Genomic DNA, 20,552 nt, shown 5'->3' on the forward strand with positions numbered 1-20,552 from the left:
CCTTACACTCCCCCCACCCCCCACAACAGATCACCTGCTACCTGAGGAAAACTATTTCTCTCTGCACATGCAGTACTCAATTTTTCACTGGGCTGCTTTACCCTAAGCCCAGCTCAGTCCACTCTAAATTTGATTTATAATCTTCCCCACCCTTTTATACAAAAGAAAAGAGATTTCCCATTGCCTAGGAATTTGAGAAGAACCTAACAATCTTCTCCTGGGAAACTTTCTAACAACCAGACCTTGATCTCAAGGCCCAAACAGCCCTTCCTCAACATTTTTTAAAAACCCCCTTCCCCTCCCAGTGCCCCAGTCACAGGCAAAAAGGAGACACCCTGAGCAAAGCTAAGGCTGGTGGGAGGGAGGAAAGAAAACCTTTTTTGTTGTTGTCGGGCTTTCCAGGGAGAGTTCAAAATCAGTGACTCACAGTTCTAAGTCCTGGGGGCAATTGATTTGTTACTTGGAGGAGGTGTAAGAGGAGCCAGTGAGAAAGCAGATCCCCCCCCCCCCCATAACATAGCTTTGCTGTGGACCCCCCACCCCCACCCCAAACCATTCTACTATCTTCCTCTGAAAAGACTCCAGCTGCCCCTCCCGGGCTCTCTGCTTCCACTGGGCACATGCTGATGCCCCTGAGTGGACTCTTCTGGTGGTGGTGCTGCTGCTGCTGTGCCCGCTCCTGCTGTGGATTGTGCGCCCCGGCTCCCCAGATGTTGCGCCACCAGGGTCTCCTCAAGTGCCGCTGCCGCATGCTCTTCAATGACCTGAAGGTTTTTCTACTGCGGCGCCCCCCTCCAGCGCCCCTGCCCATGCACGGAGACCCCCAGCCCCCCAGCTTGGCGGCCAACAACAACACCCTTCCGGCTCTAGGTGCCGGGGGGTGGGCAGGCTGGAGGGGCCCTCGAGAAGGGGTGGGCAGGGAGACCACTCCTCTGCCACCTCCACCACCTTTGCCACCTTCTTCTGTGGAAGATGACCGGGGTGGCCCAGCCACAGAGCCACCCGCCTCGCTGCTCAGCAGTGCCTCCTCAGATGACTTCTGTAAGGGGAAGGCTGAGGATTGCTACTCACTGGGCAGCAGCCTGGACAGTGGCATGAGGACCCCGCTCTGCCGCATCTGCTTCCAGGGCCCGGAACAGGTGAGACCCCTTTTCCCTTTTCCTGCTGCCTTATGGTGTCCTCAGGTCTTGCAGATAAGTACTCACCTGCTTGCCCTCGGGAACGATGGTGCCGTCTCTAAGGGCTCCTCAGTGATGTTTCTTTTGGTTAAGTTTGTCCAAAAGGTGCCTGGTTCCCAGCAGAGCCTGTTTGGTGGCTGAGTTGTACCCCAGTTTTTGCATTTTCCTTCCAATGCTAGTGTCTCCAATTCCATCCCAAAACTCCATAACCATCCTCAGAATAGACGATTCAGAAGTCAAAAGTGATGAAATGAAGGAACGTGGTGGTACCTTCAGGCTTGTAGCCGAGATACCTTTTTATCTGATTTGTTGTTTGCTGACATTCCCCCCAGCCCATTTTCAGTCCCAGATTTAAACTTCTTCCCTCTTTGGAGGGACATGTGCAGACATCTTGTCCTCTTTCCCCTATTCTCACAGACTGAAACACAACAAGCCTGACCCTATTCTTTCGCTTTGAACTCCCCCCTCCCATATTACATTGACACCCTCAGCAGTATGTTTTGGCCACTGAGGAGGAAATGGAGAGAGATTCTAGGTCCAAGAAGACTCTACAATTTGCTAAGACGCTTCTTGGCAGACTCAAGGTTTTCCTAGTTTGAAAGCAAATAGGTAAGCGGGTTGAGAGTGAGTTGCAGGGATATGGAGAAGGAAGAAAGGGAACCTTGTCATATCTACTCCTTTTCTCAGGGCTGAAGCACATCAACTTAGAATGTCCCTTAAACTCTCCCCATCCAGGATAGGGGATGCCAACTATAATCATGAGCCAATCTTGCTAAGTCTGAAGATCCTCCCTACCCCATTCATTCAAATTTTCAGACAGACTCATGCCAGCCCTTCCAGCTCCACTTCCAATCTAGTGTTTTCTAGAGGCTGGAGATAGCAGGTGGACATTCTCCCAGAGTTATGAATTGTGGCAACACTTACCACAGAATCCCAGATGGAAAAGACTCACCTGAAAATTTGACCTGGTTAGTGATGCTGGAGAAGGAACATTCAGTCGCACCTTGGTCAGGGTTGTGTGGTCACTCAGCCACCTTTTCAGTAGTTTCCCAGAAGTGGAGGGAAGACTTCTGGGTGTTTCCTGAACAAGAGGCAGAGCATCAGGATGCCATGCCAGTGATCCTGAGTGGCCCTGGCTCTTTCTGAAGGCTTGCTCTGTGAGAGACAGGCTTAGCTGACAATTTCATTCATTTCACCTTTGCTCTGAATGGGCAACACACTTCTGGGATGGATGATGACTGGGGTCCCTACTTGGGCATTATGAAAGGAGGTGATGTGGATCTCAGTGAATAAATGTTTCTAAGGGGCTGAGGGTTGGGTTCCTTCTTCTTGTGACGAGGCTTGCCTGGAGTCCCCAATGAAGTCCTGCCCAGAGCTGAGGACTCTGTTAGGTGAGAAGGTCCAGGGTGCCTGCTCAGTGCCTTTCTTCCAGCCCTTCTCTCCACTTCCATTGGTGGGCCTCCAGCAGAGGCACAGAGTAGAGGGGCTTGGCTGGCAGCAAGAATGGGCCTTACTGTGGGATGCTCCTGTTCAGCATTCTGCCCCAATCAGGAGCCTCATCTTTTCCAGAAGGAAGAATTATTTAGCTTCCTAACTCCTTAAGCTGTTTCTTTCTTCTCCCATATGGGTTGGCTTGGGTCTACATGTCACCGAGGCTGCTGGAAGTGTGGCTTCTGGCAAAAACACCCTTGTCTCTAGAAACCGGCAGGACTTGGAGCATTTTCTGGATGATATTTCACCTGCTGTGTGAACTTCCTCAAATTGCTTTATGCCTCGGGGCCCCTTTTCCAACTTCTGTGATTTAGAGGCACCTTTCTCTGTCCTCCTTTTTTCCTTATAAGTCTGTTAGGAGGATTCAGAAGATAATGAGCCTGAAAACATCTTGAGAAGGATTAAAATATAATGGCAGGTATTTTGATCATGGGAAAGCAGTATTTTGTTGAAGAAAGAAGAAGAAAAGGATCATTAGGGCTATTGTGAAATACCCTCACGTGATACAGGGTCTAGGCAGAGGTTAGGAGTCTCCTTTCTTCTTCATTATTTTTATGGTGTGTCATAAATAAAGCATTGAGTTAAAACACTAACACAATAAAGGAATGAGCTTCATTATTATGTGCAAGGAATAGGGGGGTCATGTTAGCACATTAAGACTGGATTCGGTCAAGCACTTCCTGCAGACGATGATGATATTTTGGGGGTTTGCATTATTTGTGCAAGGGCCAAGAGATTTTAATGAGATTGTGCTCTCATAGTAATAAGAGGAGCATGTGTTATATATGAACACATTTTCCCACTTTTACTTGTTTTTCTTCACAGGATATCAGTGAGGAAGAGCGACAAAGGGGGGATGGGGAAAACTCTTTAGAGTAGGAAGAGAAAAAGACAGAAAGTAAAGAGCTGAGATGTCAGTATTTCATTTTCTGTTCAGGAAGCAAGCTATCCAGCAACTGTCCACATGTGGCTCTAAGGGGAGGGCAGTCTGCAATCTCAGTGGCTGAATGTCTTGGTCTTTTCTTTGCCCAAACAAAGGAACCAAAGAGCTCCCTGGTCATTTGCCACTACTCCAAGGGCTAAAAGACTGCCCTAAATGAAGATTTGGTCTCTTCCTGATAAGGGTTTGTAATGTATGGGGTAAGGGGCGACTGGAGGAACCAGCCACTTCTACTTTTGCACATACCTATAATGGACTTTACACTCATTTGTTCACGCATTATTTTACCTAAAAAATATTTGTTGGGAACCTACAGTGTGCCAGATGCTGTTCCAGGCACTGAGTATCCAGGCATGAACAAAATAGGTGAGGTCTCTTCTCTTCTAAAGGTGACATTCTAGTGGAGATGCAGGAATAGACCAGTAACCTAGTAGATAAATAAAGCTATTTCAGATGGTGTTGAATACTATGGTGAAAGTCAAATAGGAGAATGACTTAGACAAAAATGAAAGGGAGGGTTTGAGAAAGAAGCATCAACATTAGAAAGAGTGATCAGAGACAGCCTTCCCAAGAATGTGCCATCCCAGCTGGCCCTACATGATGAGAAGGAGCCACTGATGCATAGGCCTGGGGGAAAAGCACTCAAGGTGGAGGAAATAGCAAGTTCAAAGACCTGAGTGCGAACAAGCTTAGCATGTTTGAGAACCAGAAGAGAGGACAGGAGGAGGCAGATGGAGGGTGTGTGTGAACAAATGCTTTGAAAGCCAACTTGGCTCCATGCTCACAAGCTGACTGAGTAGCCACCCTCCTCTTCCCAGCCATTCATTTAGGTTGGACAGGGGTCAAGGATACATGGAAGTGTGGGACAAGAGCCCAGCTGGCAGCTCTTTACTCTCTGTTTCTGACTGAAACTGCACTGGTTCACTTCGATGGACCATGGTGGATCAGCTGAGATCTCTGAAGCCAGATGGCCCCAGTTCAAGGCAATGAACAAGTAGGACAGCCTCTCTCAGCTTCAGGTTCTTCCTCTGTAAAACAGGGATAATAATGATAGTCCTCAATTGATGGTCATTCTGAGCATCAGATCAGTCAACACAGAGCCATGCTGTCACAGTGTTTTGTTGTTATTATGTCAGAGGCAAGACAGTGCTCCTTCTGCCTCATTTAAAAGGAAAAGTGTGCCCCGTTTCCCAGTCTAGTCCCTAGCAGGACTGCTGTGATTGTGGTCTGGTGTGATAGTAGATTGCTTCCTGTGCACTCACAATCCTGTAGGTTCAGAGTGCTGCTTCTCTATTTCCATCATCAAAAGTCTCTATTAGGTAAGTGCCTACTTATGCCTGCTGCTCTGCCAAGCAGTGTCTGGAGACACAGGGCAGATGTGGCCCTGCCCTCCGGGAGTTTCACAATCTAACCCAGACATCACAGAAGCTGATAGGGATCAAGAACACAGACAGTGGGTCACAGGGGAATTATAGTAATATTGGATACAAGAAAGAGATGTGTGCTTAAAAGTGGCTAGTGTGTGGGGTGCCTTTTCAGAGAGACAAGTGGAGGAATGTGCTACCTTTCCCCCAATTAGTCAGAGAAGGCTTCTCTGTTTCTGCTGAAGACCAAGTGAGAAGAAATAGATGTAGGATGAGTTTATACAGCTGGAAGCAGAAAAGCTGTGAGACACATGGATACCTCGACAAAGAGGTGAAACCATCTCCTAGGCGGAGTCAGCTGTGGAACACCTAAAGGTTGCTACAAGGATGAAATCCATCATGGCAGTGGTGGTGGTGGGGGGGGGGCACCTGCTTTGGACCTAATGGAAAAGTGGAAATGAGTCTGGAAGAGATTAACCTGCTTGGCCTGCCTCCCTTATTCTTCCTGGGGTTGGCTTCCCTAGAGCTCCACATTGAGAAGGGGCAAGAGTAGTGTGAAATATTTCAGTCAGTGTTTTAGGTCCTGGGGTAGTAAGAGAAGATGTTTGCAGTGCTCAGGGGAAACTGGAGACCCAAAGATGCATTAAGAACCTTGGGAATGGAGATCAAGGAGAGAATTTTCGGAGAGACCCATAGAGTATATTATTTTTCTTAGTGTTCTGGTTCGATTTTACATTGTGTGTGTGTGTGTGTGTGTGTGTGTGTGTATGATTATTTAATTAGTATCAGTCTCCATAGATAATAGGCCCATCCCTAACATTTACTGACTGTAGAGCAATAGTATAGGTGGGGGCTCACATACCATAAGCCAAAGTATTTAAAAGTCATAAGTCCAGCTAACAAACTTAAATAAAATGAATTTTATCTTCCTATCTTGGCAAATAAAATGTCAAAACAACTTGGAAGACAGCTTTGAATTTAGAATTATTGGATTCCTTAGAATTCTGTGCTAGCCAAATGGGGGTACCTGGCCCTTGGTCTACAGGCCACTTGGATTCTCTTTCCTCTGCTGGCTACATCTTGCACCAGGATCAGCTTTTGTCACACATGCGTGGACTCTCCAGCTGGCTTACCCAAGCTCTGTCCGTCCTAACCCTAAACAGTTTTCCCTTGCCCCTCTCCTTTTGAACCCGAGGAAGAGAAACCTGAATGCTCTGGAAGCAGGCTCATGTCTGAATACACAGGGATTCCAGGGTCCCAGGTAATTGGAGCATGTTCTAGAAGATGGGTATAGCTCCTTGACCTCACAGACTTCCTATGCAAAGGTTGCAGCTGAAAAAGGGCCAGAGTGGGGCCTTCTATAGCAAGGGACCCTCTTGCCTGGGTCTAGGAGAAGCACTGCAAAGGGATTGTAAGACCCCTGGAAGCAGCAACTTGTGTGTGTTTTCTCATCATTGGGTCATCAGCTCCCAAACTACTGCCTGGCACCTGTTTCACACTCAGTAAACTTTTGTTGAATGAATGAGTTTCTAGAACTCATCCAGTGGGCAGCTCCACAGGGAGGGGGACTGGGGAGAAGAGACTATCAAGGAGAAAAATATTTGCTGGCATCAGGTGCTGAATGTGTGCTATGCAGAAAGGGCAGAACTGTTCTGTGGAATCACAAACGGCAGTGCCTTGGCCAGTGATGAAATCTTCAGGGAAGCCAACTTGGGCTTAATATTAGAAAGAACTTTCTATCAAAGCTGTCCCAAGATAGTACAGGCTGCCTTAGAAAGGGGCTCAAGTGGGGGACTGGAACTAGTGACCCTCAAGATCCTTCCTGGGCTTGAAAGTTGGGGTTCATTACAATGAGATTGCTTGAGGGCCCAGAAACATTTTTAAAAAATTTTTAAATGTTTATTTATTGTTTAGAGAGAGAGACAAAGCGTGAGTGAGGAAGGGGCAGAGAGAGAGGGAGACACAGAATCCGAAGCAGGTCCAGGCCCTGAGTTATCAACTCAGAGCCCCAAACAGGGCTCTAACTCAAGAATCTCGTGATCATGACCTAAGCCAAAGTCAAGGTTTAACCGACTGAGCCACCCAGGCACCCCTCCCAGAAACATTTTAATCTAAGCGGAGAGAGATGAACTTGCATCCTTTTTCAATTCAAGGGGTCATCTTGTCCCCATATCTAATGCTAGTGTACACGGCATGTACAGATGTGCCTTCAGCAAAGATCACAAAGAATAGTCTCTGTCCTGTGTTCATGGAAATCCCAAGTCGTTGGCAATCATGAATTTATACCTGGCACATATCACAGTAGGAAAGCAGCATGTCATGAATGATAGGCAGCAGATGCCAACATGGAGCTAAGAATGCAGCACCATCCCAGAAAAGGGGAAGCCCAGTTAACCCCTTCCCAGAGTCGTGAGAGGGCTGTTTTCATTTTTCCATCTTGGATCTTCCATGGTAGTTTTTCCATTCCTACTTCGGCTAGTCTTGGTCCTGTTTAAACTGAAAGCTCCAAGGACCCACCCAGGGTTCTCACCAGTGCACTCTCATTCTTTACTAGGAGATGATGTAAGGATGCTCAACCTCCACCATCACATCCCTGGCTGCTTTCCAAATTTAGCTATCTATTGTTTTTACATGCACATACATGCACACACATGCATGGGAATAAAGCACTGAGTGCACCTGTCTCACCTTCACAGGAAGAATTAGGGATTGGAGGAAAGGAGGCACCTGGTGTCTTGACAGGTGTGGAGTGATTCTCACCTCAATTGTCTGTAGATCCTTTAGCTGGTGTTCACTTTAGAGTCATGCTTCCTCACTTGCCAGCCTGCCTCTGCTTGTGATGGGTTGGTTAATTTATTGGGTGGGGCTTCTAGCTGAGCCCCTCCCCACCAGAAATATACTTAATAAAGCTGGTAGGGCAGAGGTAAAATAAGGATTTCTAAAGAGCCTGGGAGGAGGAGAAAGGCCAGATACTGGAACTCTCTTTCTCTCTCTCCTCCCCACCCCCCAACCACCGCCATCCTCTTTTCCAGCTGGTATGTTGGAGAAGCCCAGCTGTGGCCTGTGAGTTGGGGGAGGGGGAGCTGGTTCGAAGGGGGAGGGGCTACTCGAAAGAGTGTGGGAATGAGCGAGCTTCTTCTTGTTTGCTGGGAAGGAAGCCAAGTTGGAAGTGAGCCCGGATGTAAAGGAGCTGGCAAGTGAATACTGTGTGGCCTGAGTTGCACACCATCCCCCTACCGAGTGTATCAATGTGAGATGCAGTCTAAGTGTGCATATTGCCTATAGTACACATTTGATACCTCCCTCTGCATATGTTAAAAGTAAAAATGGGGTGCACATGGGACTGGCTACCTCATAACAAAATATGCAAAATTGAATTAGTTACAATTTGAGTTCCAGGTAGATGCAAACTGTCAGAGAAAAAGAGGATTCACAAATATAGGCTCTAACTCCATGATTCAAGCCCTCGAGGGGGGATACACAGGTCCCAGTTTTGGACCTAGCTCATTGCTCTCATGAGGATTTCCCCAGGTTCCTGCTCAGAGACGTTGAGGTAGACAGATCAAATTAGTTTCCTTCTTTATGGAATGGCCACTTTGGATGTGGTGGAAGTGAATCAACATCAGTTTCTGCAAAAGAAGCCTCTCATAGCCACCCATAGTGGCCTGTATGACTCTGCATGCAGTAGGAGCTCAATATTTGTTGATCCCTTGGTCTCTTTCCTGGCACATGTTCTTTCCAGATTCATAATGCTATGTTTGGTCCCTAGTGTGTGCATGGTAGAAGGTATATTTGTCTTTGTGTGTGTGTGTGTGTGTGTGTGTGTGTGTACATGTGCACATATGTGTATGTGACTGTATGCAAGTTAAAATGCCAGGCAAAAGGGATATGGATGCTGTCTTGAGACCCCCTCCACCCCAACCAATCTCCTTTTCAGATTCTATAATGACAAATAGTGATGATTCTTTTTCTAGTAATCATAGTGATCACTGTCCTGGCTTGAGTCCGCTTGGCCAAGAGCAGACCTTTTCTTATTCTATTGCTGAATGATGACAGGAACACAGGCTTTGAAGTCAGAAAGACATGAATTTAAATACCAATTTCGACCCTACCCAGCTGAGTGATCTTGGGCAACTTACTTAACCTCCCTGGACTTTGCTTTCATCGTTTATAAAGCAGGAATACAATACTCAACTTGAATACTCATCATAAATAGTGGCCATGCTGTATTAAAGTTTTAGGAACATAGCAGCTGTTCATTAAACGGGAGCCATCTATACCTCCATTCTGTCAATGTGGCTCAGAGACCTGGAGTGGGGCCCCAAGATCACACTGCTGCCTTTCCTACTACTCTCTCTTACTTCAGCCTTAAAAAATCAGATGCTGTAAGTAAAGCTGTACTTTGACCACACAGTAAACCCCCAGCTGTTTTTGTGCCTGACATCAGGGATCCAGTTCAGATCAGTGTTCAGATCCAGTGTGTCTGTTTAGCTGACTTTTTGCCTCTGTATTGCCTCACTCAGTTCAACCCCTCTGCTCTCTCTCAGGTCTCTCATCCCCAACATAGTTGTCTTTATCTATCTCCATCACCACTATGTTCCTGACAGATCTTTATTAAGCAGTACTCTCTTCTTGGCAGGAACTGTGCAGAAAGACACTTTCCTGGACTCTGAGTCCCTAGAGGCCAGGAGCAGACTCTGCACGCAGAGGAGCATGTAGAGGAAGTGGCAGAAGAAATGCTTGCCCAACGTGTGACAGAATGGTGTTTGCCTTCAGGGTCATCCTTAGACTAGTGTTTCTGAAAGCCTGGGATGAGATGGTACCCCCCGACAGACACAATGTTAAATAATGTTGGTCGTCAAGTGAGAACGTTGTTCTCTTTTCAGTTTGTTTTCATGCCTTATGATTATGTCTAGGAGAAAATCTCACTGGAGTGATAATATGTCTTTAACACCTTTTTAACACTTGTCAGTCTTCTTTGCAAACAAAGAGAAGTCATCAGCCTTAGAGTCCTTGGACATACAGTAATATTTAGCTAGAATTTGTTAATCTTGTTTTGTTTGCAGTTGTGTGCATCTGTTCTGTTTTTTATTAATCGACTATTTTGAAAAGCAGTTTTAGGTTTGAAGCAAAACTGGGCTGCAAGTACAGAGTTCTCATGTACTCCCTCCTTGTGAACCCCCCAACCCAACCCCATCTTGTATTAGAGTGGTGATTTGTTATAATGGATGAACTAACACTGACACATCGTTATCACTCAAGGTTCATAGTTTACATCGGGCTTCATTCTTGGTGTCGTAGGTTTGAAGGATTTTGACAAATGGATAGTGGCATGTATCTACCCTATCATTATAGTTTTACTGACTTAAAAATCCCCTGTGCTTCACCCATTCACCTTTTTGCTCCCACCCTCGGATTCCTGACAATATAGCCTGGCCTTTTCCAGAATGTCATATAGTTGGAATTATACAACGTGTAGCCTTTTATGACTGGCTCCTTTCACTTAGTAATATGCATTTACAGTTCCTCCATGTCTTTTTGTACCCCGATAGTGCATTTTTTTTTAGCACTGAATAATATTCTATCGTAGAGACACAGCTTGTCTATTCCTTCTTGGGTAAATGACATCAGTTTTTTATTTATGGTAGTGACAAAGTCTTTTTTGGAAATAAATTTATTGAAGTAAAAATGTAAGACAGAGAAAAATGTTAAGTATGAAATAAATAATAGGATAGATGGTACATGCATATGTTAAAAAGTGTATGCAGCTGAAGTTTATGTGATACGGTTCTGGGATGTACACTTTATAATAGTTCCGAAACATTTGTGGATACCAAGAAGTGCTTCAAGAAGGGGGAAAATGCAGAGTTGGGTCATGCACATTCCATGGCATCCTGGAATCTGCATTTTCAACAGCTGTTTTTGACAATTCTAAAGTAGGTGATTCAGGAATACTGTGTGTTAGGCAGCAGTTTGGAGGGGCAATAAAATGGGAAGGAGAGATGACCTCCAGCAGACCTGAGGTTCTAAGACATACAAGGAGCAGGGAGCTGGGCACTGGAGGGGCAGGGAGGGCACAGGGCCACATGACCAAGAAGGAAATGACATGTGTCACTCAGGGCAGAGGCAGGAAGGGATATATCTTGCGTCTCTTCTTTCCCTGCTTCCTTCATCTGAGAGCTATATGTTTCAGACGGTATAGACACAAGACGGAAACACTAACCCACATGGGATTGTAACACGAGGGAGATGGAAACTTTGATTGTGTTAAGATGCTGAGACTCAGAGCTTTGTCTGCTGCCCAGCTAATGTTAAATTCCCTGGCTAACACAACCATTAATTCCTACTTCTGAATTATGTTCAGAGAGTATTCCTGAGTCAAGTCAAATCAGGGGACTCCTTAGGGAAGTCCGAGGGTCTCAAAGCAAGGCAATAGAAAGTGCACAGCTTGCTGCCCCATAGCTCACTGAGTCCCCACAACGACATGCGTCAGTTCACGAATAACACATCACTTTTGCCATCACCCAGCTCATTGGCTGGGTCTAGAAACATGACTCTACCTAATAGCAGTAGGGATGGGGACTGTCATCCTCCTGGGTGCCTGTAAAGAGAGGAAACTCAGATGTAGTGAGCTCTAGAAGTCCCCCTCAACAGTATTAGTACCTCCCTCTTAGGGTTGTTAGAAAGATAAATGAAAGAATGAAAGGTAAATGAAAGAAAGGTAAATGAAAGAAAGTCTTCTGTCTGTTCCATGGAGCAAATAAAAGAAATACTTCATAACACTGCTGCAAGAATTTGAGTAGACAACACTTACCGCAGTACATGAAGGGGCTCCCCATAAACACGTGAAAGAATATGAAAGGTAAATGAAAGCATGCAGAACACGGCTTGACCCACAGTAAGCACTCAGGAAATGCTAGTAGTCTTGTTATCATCTTCTCAGTTCTACAAGGCGGAAATTGTGCAGAAATATCCAAGCCCCTACTAGTTCTGCTGTTCTCTTCATGCCATATCAGGTGGGGGAGCTGTACCTGGGGCTGGCATACCAATTTCCCCACCACCAATAGCCGTCTGCCTAGAAGAATGAACTTAGAACTGGAACTTAAAGACCCAATCAGGGAAAGAATTTGGAAAATAGGAGAATGAAGACTGTTCCAGGCATAGGAACAATGGAAGCAAGGAATCAGAGATGCTTTTGCAGAAAATTGGCAGGGTGGATAAGAACATGGGGTCTACATAGCCAAGCAGAACATCTTTCAAATCTCACTGTTGCTGTGCAGTCACTGTGTGACCTTGAGCAAATCATTTACAGGCCCAGAATCTTCATTTCCTCTGCTATAGAATGGGAATGATAATAACAGTATCTGTTTAGAGATTGCTGTGAGGCTCAAATGATATAACACATGTGAAACTCTTGGCACAGTGTGGAATGAAAACATACGATAAATTTAAAAATGTCCAATAAACATTAGCTCTTGATGTTGTTATCTGATCTCACTGACTCTCTATTGTCTTCTTCAAACTTTCTTTGAGAATTTCTGCCTTGGCGTGTGTGTGTGTGTGTGTGTGTGTGTGTGTGTGTCTGCCTGTGGCTGCTGATCTCAGGAGATGCTTCCAAGACATCATAGGGGTAGATGAAGCTAAATATACCAAAGCACTGCTGGTAGACTAAGTAAAAATTATCTCACAGATATACATACTTTCCCCCCAAATGTGTGGAAGCCATTGTGATGAACAAAATCAAAAGCATCCTTCACGTTAGTGTAGCATCTTGTCAATAAGTATATTCTCCATCAGTAGATACTCAAACTACAATTCTGGTCACTTGAGGGCTTGTGAAACTTTAAGCATTAAAATGGATCTAAATTGAGGGATATTCTACACAACAACCAGCCAGTAATTTCCAAAAGTGTCAAGGTTATGAGGAGTGAAGAACAATGAGGGAAATGTCCCAGATTAGAGGAGTCTAAGAAGATAATGATATTTAAATACAATGTGTGATTCGAATTAGATTCTGTACCAGTTAAAGGACATTAGTGGGACAGTTGGTGACACTTGAATAAAGTGTGTAAACCAGTAAGCAGTATTGTATCAACATTAAGTTCCTCGTTTTGGTCATTGTACTATGATACATGTTAACCTTTGGGGAAGCTGGTTGAAGGGTCAATGGGAACTCTTTGTGCTGTTTTGACAAGTTCTTAGATTAATCTGAAATTATTGCAAAATAAAAAGTTAAAAAATAAAAATAATTTAAATGGAGATGGTTACTCATACGTGGAAAAATTGGGAATTACTAGTACCGAAAAAAGACTATGGGTTACAAAAACCTCGTTTAGAATTTGGGCTCTAGAACTTCCTAGCTGTGGATTTCAGGCAAATCATTAAGATCCTTTGAACTTCAGTGTCTTCTGTCTGTACCATGGAGCAAATAAAAGAAATACTTCATAGCACTGCTGCAAGAATTTGAGTAGACAACACCGCAGTGCATGAAGGGGCTCCCCATAAACACGTGCTCTCTGTCTGGTCTCTCCTTCCACCTCTAGCCAGGGAGGATGATAAACATGCCTTGCACATTTCCCTGGTTATAAGTACTGTGTGCTAAGTGCTTTGAGATTGACAAGGTGATGCCTGAGCTGTGAAAGTGTTGAGTAGGCAATGAAGTTTTCCCAATATGGGATCTTAAGCATATAAACAGAGTTAATAACCATCAGCAAAAACAGCGTTGGCCATTATGCAGTGTTCTTTAGCAGTTTTTAACCTAACACCCCAAAAGGAGCTCTTTGGCACATTGAGTGAGTGTGGGTTGTATATTTTGATACATCCTGTGGCGATCCCTCCAGGAGCTGAAGAATTAAGCCTCCATGTAGCAATGTGCTACTTTATAAAGGAAAGCTTTCTAGTACTGGGGTGCTGAGTTATCCAATGTGTTTAGAAAACAGCTGCCCAAACCAGGCAGCTGCAGGTGAATGAGAGCAGGTGTGCGTGGGAGTGCAAAGGTGTCCACTCCTGTTGGGTGCATGTTTGTGGGAGTGAGCGAGAACAAGGAGGAGGGGAGGGAGTGCGGGTGTGTGTGCACGTGGAATACAACTAATTCAGAAGAAAAAGACATTTGAGGGTGTTGATCCTTTGGCTCTTCCAGCCTTTTGCACACCTTTGCTCCAGAGAAAGCCCAGAGTGTCTAGTCTTTGCAAAGTCAGTGGTGACGTTTTACATAATACACACTGCCTTGTCTCTTGCTTTGAACACCCATTAAGTGCTTCCTAGAAAAAAAAATTAGTTTGGGACTTTGGACAAGTATATAATACAACTTCAAAGGTTCTTCCTCTACTCCCCCCCAAAAAAAAAACACAGAGAGAGGTTCTTCATGATTTAAATTAATTTTCGTCTTTCCTATGAATGTAAAGGAAGTAAAAAAGTGTTTATCTGACATGATAACTGGAATTTGTTTCCAAAAAATCCAGTGACTATAGATGATACAAGACTGATCATATGTTTGGAAGTGCTGAAATTGGGTGATGGGTTCATTCTACTATTTTCTCTACTTAAAGCTTTTTCATTACATTATATTTTGTTTATATTTATATGTATTATAATTATGTATATTTTATATATTTTCTCTACTTTTATGTGTGATTGAAACTTTCTATAATAAAAAATTGACATTATTTGCTATAAAAAGACAATTTTTTAATTTTTTACGTAAAAAATTTTAATGTTTATTTTTGAGAGAGAGAGAGAACACAAGCAAAGGAGAGGCAGAGAGAGAGGGAGACACAGAATTCGAAATAAGCTGCAGGCTCTGAGGTGTCAGCACAGAGCTCAACGCAGGGTTTGAACCCATGAACCACGAGATCATGACCTGAGGTAAAGCCAGATGCTTAACCAGTTGAGCTACCCAGGCACCCCCAAAAGACAATTATTTTTATTTTTATTTATTTTAAAGAGAGTGGCAGAGAGAGAGAGGGAGAGAGAGAATTCCAAGCAGGCTCTCTGTGCTATTAGCACAGAGCCTGACACAGGGCTTAATCCCACGCCCTTGGGATCATGACCTGAGCCAAAATCAAGAGTCGGATGCTCAATTAACTGAACCACCCAGGTGCCCTTAAAAAGACAATTTTTAAAAGGTTTTACAAAAGAGGGGATGGAGTTACCTGAGGGTGGACAAGATAGCTTTGGGCACAATAATGCTGGGGACCCAAGTCAAAGATAGACAGAACTTGAGTGTGTCCTACTGGGCACTTCATCAGTCTTTCACATTGAGGGGAATAAATTTGATGACCTCTTAAGGGATCTTCCATCCCCAAAGGTCATGATTTGAAGATGAAAATGCCCTGATGTCCATTTCCTTTCTGGTCCACCTGGCCTGGTGGCAGCAAAAGGATTAGTGTGACCATTGACTCAGCAGACAGTGACTGAACACAGCTGGGTGCCAGGTGCTGGAATGTGGAGATAAGATGGGGAGCTCAGAGTCTAGGAGATGTCACAAGATGACATGATGATTTCCTCGATCCAGGGTTGCATCCATTGTGCTTGCTGAATGACTGCATAGGACAGGTGACTAGTGATGCCTGAGAAAACTGGACAAGCACTGCCAGACATGCTAATCTTCAAGTGGCCAAATAGGGATGAGAAGGAAGAATTCTCCCAGTGGAAGTGTATGACAAAGTATAGCAATACAAGACCTACCTCATTCTCCTCATTAGAAACAGATTCCTTTCCACTTGGCCTCATCCTCTCTCCCTCTCATTGCTTTTCAAATTGCCCTGCTATGTTTTAAGACCCAGTATAGCTTTCCTCAGAGAGCTGGGCAGATTAAAGTGTGGGCAGGGTGCAGAGAGGGGAGGGGTGAGTTTACTCCTCTCTAGCAATTACTCTCAATGCTGGCTTCTCTGGGCTTGGTTCTAATGACCTTTCTGTAATAAGAGCCTTGTGGTCTGGTGGTGCTTGGGAGCCACCTGCCTGGGAATAGTAATGCCACAGAAATTTGCATGGTTAATTGAACTCAGTTTTTATCTGGGAAGCTTCAGGAGAGTCTGGAAGGACTCTTGGGGTCCAGGAGCTTCCTTATCCTATAACACATGCAGAGGCACTAGCTCCTATTTCTGTGGTAAGGAGGGACAAGCAGACAATATTTTCCTAATTTTTAGAATTGAGAAACTAGGATCCAGAGAGGTGAGGTGTTGTGTTCAAGATGGAAGGCAAATCCTTAAGCTGGAGTCTCCTCTTTTCAGACTGGGAAATACCAGTAAATATCTTAGAGCCTCTTTCAGCCATAAAAGTATTTATTCATTCACTTCCTAACACACTCCTCTATTGCATTAAAGTGTTAATTTACCAGAACATTTGGAGTATGGAAAAGATTAGGGAGGGAGCATGGGCAAGAATAGGGCATTCCAAGCAGAAGTAGGAGGTTTTCCAAAAACTTGGAGGGTGGAAAGGAGTGCCACCCCCAGGAGGAATGGAAAAGCCCAGTTCTCTTCAAGACATAAACATTCACTCATTTTCCTTTCTTTGCACCCTCTGGGTGGTGAGGTTGGGTCTGCCTTCCACAGACATTGACTGCAGAAACTGTGAATCTTGCTTAGCTTGACTTATCTGTACCCATCCTGGCCTAGTCCAGCCTGGCTCCCACCAGGAAGCTGCCTCACTTAGCCCACTTGAGGAGGAGGACACAGGGGTCCCCCCATTGTGGGTGGCCACCATGGCAACCACCACTTCAGGTTGCTGGAGAGTGCAGCAGGTTGACAAAAGGGGTGCAGAGCCCAAGAACTACAAACATGTGGAGGTCTGTGTTTCACTGTGGTTGGTAGACAGTGTCTCTTTCAAGGTCCAGGCACATTTACCTCTTAGCCTTCTAACCTACAGGCCATTTTTGGCCAGAGAGTCAAAAAAATGTCATTGATATAGCCCTGCCCCTTAGTTTTCCAGACCTTCAGTGTCTCTGGCTCTCCCATTTCTCTGTGCTTGCTCATATCTGGGGAGATCAGGGAGACACAGAACCAGGGTACTATGTTTGCCTATCTTTTTTCCTTTTTAATTATTTTTTTTTGAGAGAGAGAGTGCACGTGTTCACATGACTGGGGGAGAGGCAGAAGGAGAGAGGAGAGAGAATCTTACGCTGGCTCCACACCCAGTGTGGGGCCTGACTCCGGACATGATCTCATGAACCAAGAGATCATGACCTGAGCTGAAACCAAGAGTTGGACACTTAACTTACTGAGTCACCCAGGTGCCCCTCTTTTTTCCTTTTTAAATTGTCATTCCCCAGTTGTCATCAGCATTGTTGCTACCTATGTACATGCTACAAAATGTTAATAGGTTTTGTTGCTTGTAGAAGAGTATGTTGGGAGAAAGGGAGGTCCTGTCAATTTTGAGATCAAAGGAATCAATGTCCAAAGAGGTTAGAAAGATGTTTCTTTGCTACTGCTCTGTACACACACTGAGCTAGGCGTAGGTAGTATAGCCACGAACAAAACAGACAAGGCCTCAACTCTCATAGAACCTGCAGTCTAGAGGTGAAGTCTGGTGGAATTATAGGCCCCTGGTCATGCTAGTGGTCCTGGTAGGCCCTGGCCATCCTGGGCAAACGCTCTAGCTTCTTTTGGCACAGTTCTGTTTATAGCTCTTGCCTTCCCTCTGCTGACAGGCCTTTATCCTCTCCTGGATAATGCAAATGTCTTGATCAACTTTCTAGTCTCTTCCCCACTGCATTTCTGCTTCAAATATGCACGTTTTTTGTTTTTTGTTTTTTGTTTTGGTTTTTTTGCATTTGGCAATGTCTGGCATGAAGCAGAACTACCAGGGGTAGCAGCAATCTCTGTTTTATGCCTATTGTTGCTCTGTAAACTCTCCAAACTCTGAGCAAATAATTAAAGGTGAGGTAAGTGTGATGACGGAACTTCAGTTGTTATATTCCAGGAACATGCTATGTTGTTCCAGGAACAACAAAACTACGAAATAGAGATTACCATCCCCTTATGGATGTGGAGGCAGACTCAGAAAGGTCTTGTATCTATGTTGGTTTGTAGGGCTGGAGTTTAGATTCTGGGCTCCTGGCTCCTAGTCCAGTGCTCATTCCACCATTTAATTAAAAATAATTAAATCCAGCAGTTATTTGTTAAGCAGCTATGATGTGCCAGGCACATCCTGCCAACCTTAGGAATGTAGAGAAAGAAACATGGCTCCTTCTGTTAGTGGCCTTTCAGAGGGATAAGTATGTGAGGGAATTGTCGCAATAACAATGATGGAGAGATACTCTAGTTACAACGTAGGAAGAAAAGAGGGAAGGGTCAATTCTGCCTGAGTGAGTCAGGTGGGTGGCCTCATAGACAAGAACCTCCAGCTGGTGCTAGGGGAATGGGCAAGAGTTCACCAGAGACCTGTGGGGGAAGGGGCAACCTAGCACCTGAAAAGTGAGGTGGTGTGGCATGGTGTGGTGGTCGTGGTTCACACGAGGAGCATCAGGAGACAGGAGGGCAAGGACCAGAGGCCCTTGAGCATGTCCAGGGTGTTAGCTCCACTAAAGCAACTCCTTGAAGTAAGGTGGTGAGGAAACATCCAGACCAGACCCTGACTCCACAGAATGAGTTCTGAGCAGTTCACTCTCCTGCTTCATACTGACATGGAAAAAAGCTAAATGCCTTCAGTTTGGTGACAACAATTGTTGGGATTTGGACCTAATCTTTCCTTCCAGCCTCCAGCCTCCAGCCTCCAGCCTCAGCACCCTTACATCCCATCAGCCTCTCTAGCCCATCCTTACTGCCTTCCATTTTCCATTCCCTGAACACATCCCTTGGCTCTCTGCCTTTTGATTCCCATTCAAAGGCTTTGTTTCACTAGGGACATCTTTCCCTTTTTCCTTCACCAGCCCAAACCCTAACCACCTCCAAGCCCTACCTCACTTGTCACCTTCTCCAGGAGATCTCCCTCCTGTATTTTATCTCACCCTGGCTGTGCTCCCATAGCACTTACCACAGGCTGCCTGCCCTGTTAGCACCAGTCACCTCCATTTCCTTTCCCAGTGGAAGGTGAGCTCAAGAGAGCTTGTTCCACATGCATAGTTCACCTTTGTATCACTCGCTGTGCCTAGCAGTCATAGGGGCTCAAAAAGGCAATTTAATGTACAGAATCTAAGCCAAGTAGGTATTTGAATACTTTCGTGGATCCACTCAAGAAAAGTATTTTTTTTTCCTAACCAACATTTCCCCCTTTCTGCTAATATGGGTGCTGTGGACTGAATTATTGCTCTCTCAAATTCACATGTTGAAGCCCCAAGGCTCTATGTGATGATATGTGGAGATGGGGCTTTAGGGGGGTAAAAGGATTAGGTGAGGTCATGAGGGTGGGGCCATCATGAAGGGATTAGTGCCCTTATAAAAGAGATACCAGAGAATTTCTGGCTCTGTCTCTACCACAGTGAGGACACGGCAAGAAGGTGGCTGTCTGCCAGCCAGGGCTCTCTCTCTCCAGAATCCAGCTGTGCAGGAACCCCAATCTTGGACTTCTATCTTCCAGAACTGTAAGAAATAAATGCCTGTTGTTTAAGTCACCAATCTGTGATATTTTGTTATGGCCGCTGAGCAGATAAATACCGTGGGGGAGGGGAGATCTATGAAGAATGTTTTTAACCATCTCAGTGGCTGGCACATCACCCTCCCTATCGTTCCTTCAACACACTCAGTACTGCTTCTGAGACTGGGAGTCAGTCAGCGAGCAATCAGACGTGCCCTTGCCCATAAGGAGCTTGTCTTCTCACTGCCAGAGGCAGAAACTCCAGGACACTACACAGGTGGAATTGAGCGACAATCAGCAAACAACTAGTCTTCAGGGATTTTAAGATCCTGAAACACAGAAAAGGCTGAGGGCCTGTCCCAGATGGCAGGAGACCAGAGATAAACACGAAATGCTGTGTGGGAGCCTGGAACCCAAACCAGACATGCTCTTGGGAAAAGTAGTGAAGTTTGAGTGGGCTCTTTCATTTGTGATGGTATTTACCGTAATTTCTGGTTCTCATAGTTGTAGGGTGAATATGTACGATGTCAGCATTGGGAGAGCCTCAAAGAGGGATATACAGAAACTACTATTTTTGCAACTTTTCTGTAAGTCTAAAAGTCATTGTAAATAAAAACTTAAATGGAACAAAAAGCAACCTGAGCATAAGCTTCAGTTCCCCTCTTTTACTCTACCCTTTCTCCATCATGGGTGTTTTTCAATGAACATATTCTTCCATTGCTTTTACTTCCAAAAGACCTCTCCAACCCATCCGCTTCTCTGGACCTAGACAGCCACTTCTCAGTCAGAGCTGCACCCATTTCTCTCTCAGGTTCCTAAACCTCTGCTTTCACTCCTTTACTCCATGTCTGCTCTCTACAGAATTGCAGTGACCCTTCACCCATATAGGGTTCTTAAAATTAACTTAAAATGAGTCTATGGATCCCTTTCTCTCTGGACCATATTCCAGCTCCTTGTCCTGCTTTACAAGGGCAGCCAGCCTTTGCCTACCTGTCCAGATTCTTTGGTTGCCTCCCCTCCCCTCCCACATTCCTTATCCTTCTTTCCATTTCAGAGGAGCTCCCATGC

The 20,552-nt window shown here is 45.0% G+C and overlaps 1 protein-coding gene across 1 annotated transcript in view; it reads left to right on the top strand.

Moving 5' to 3' along the window:
- The first annotated feature begins 620 nt into the window (after positions 1-620).
- The window catches only part of MARCHF4 (membrane associated ring-CH-type finger 4), a 106,822-nt gene continuing 86,890 nt past the window's right edge, over positions 621-20,552 (top strand). The window contains exon 1 of the mRNA XM_049614936.1: positions 621-1,139. Within this exon, the coding sequence (XP_049470893.1) occupies positions 621-1,139 (519 nt within the window). The remainder of the gene's footprint in view (positions 1,140-20,552) is intronic.

Source organism: Panthera uncia (assembly GCF_023721935.1).
Source record: "Panthera uncia isolate 11264 chromosome C1 unlocalized genomic scaffold, Puncia_PCG_1.0 HiC_scaffold_3, whole genome shotgun sequence".
Taxonomy (NCBI): domain Eukaryota; kingdom Metazoa; phylum Chordata; class Mammalia; order Carnivora; family Felidae; genus Panthera; species Panthera uncia.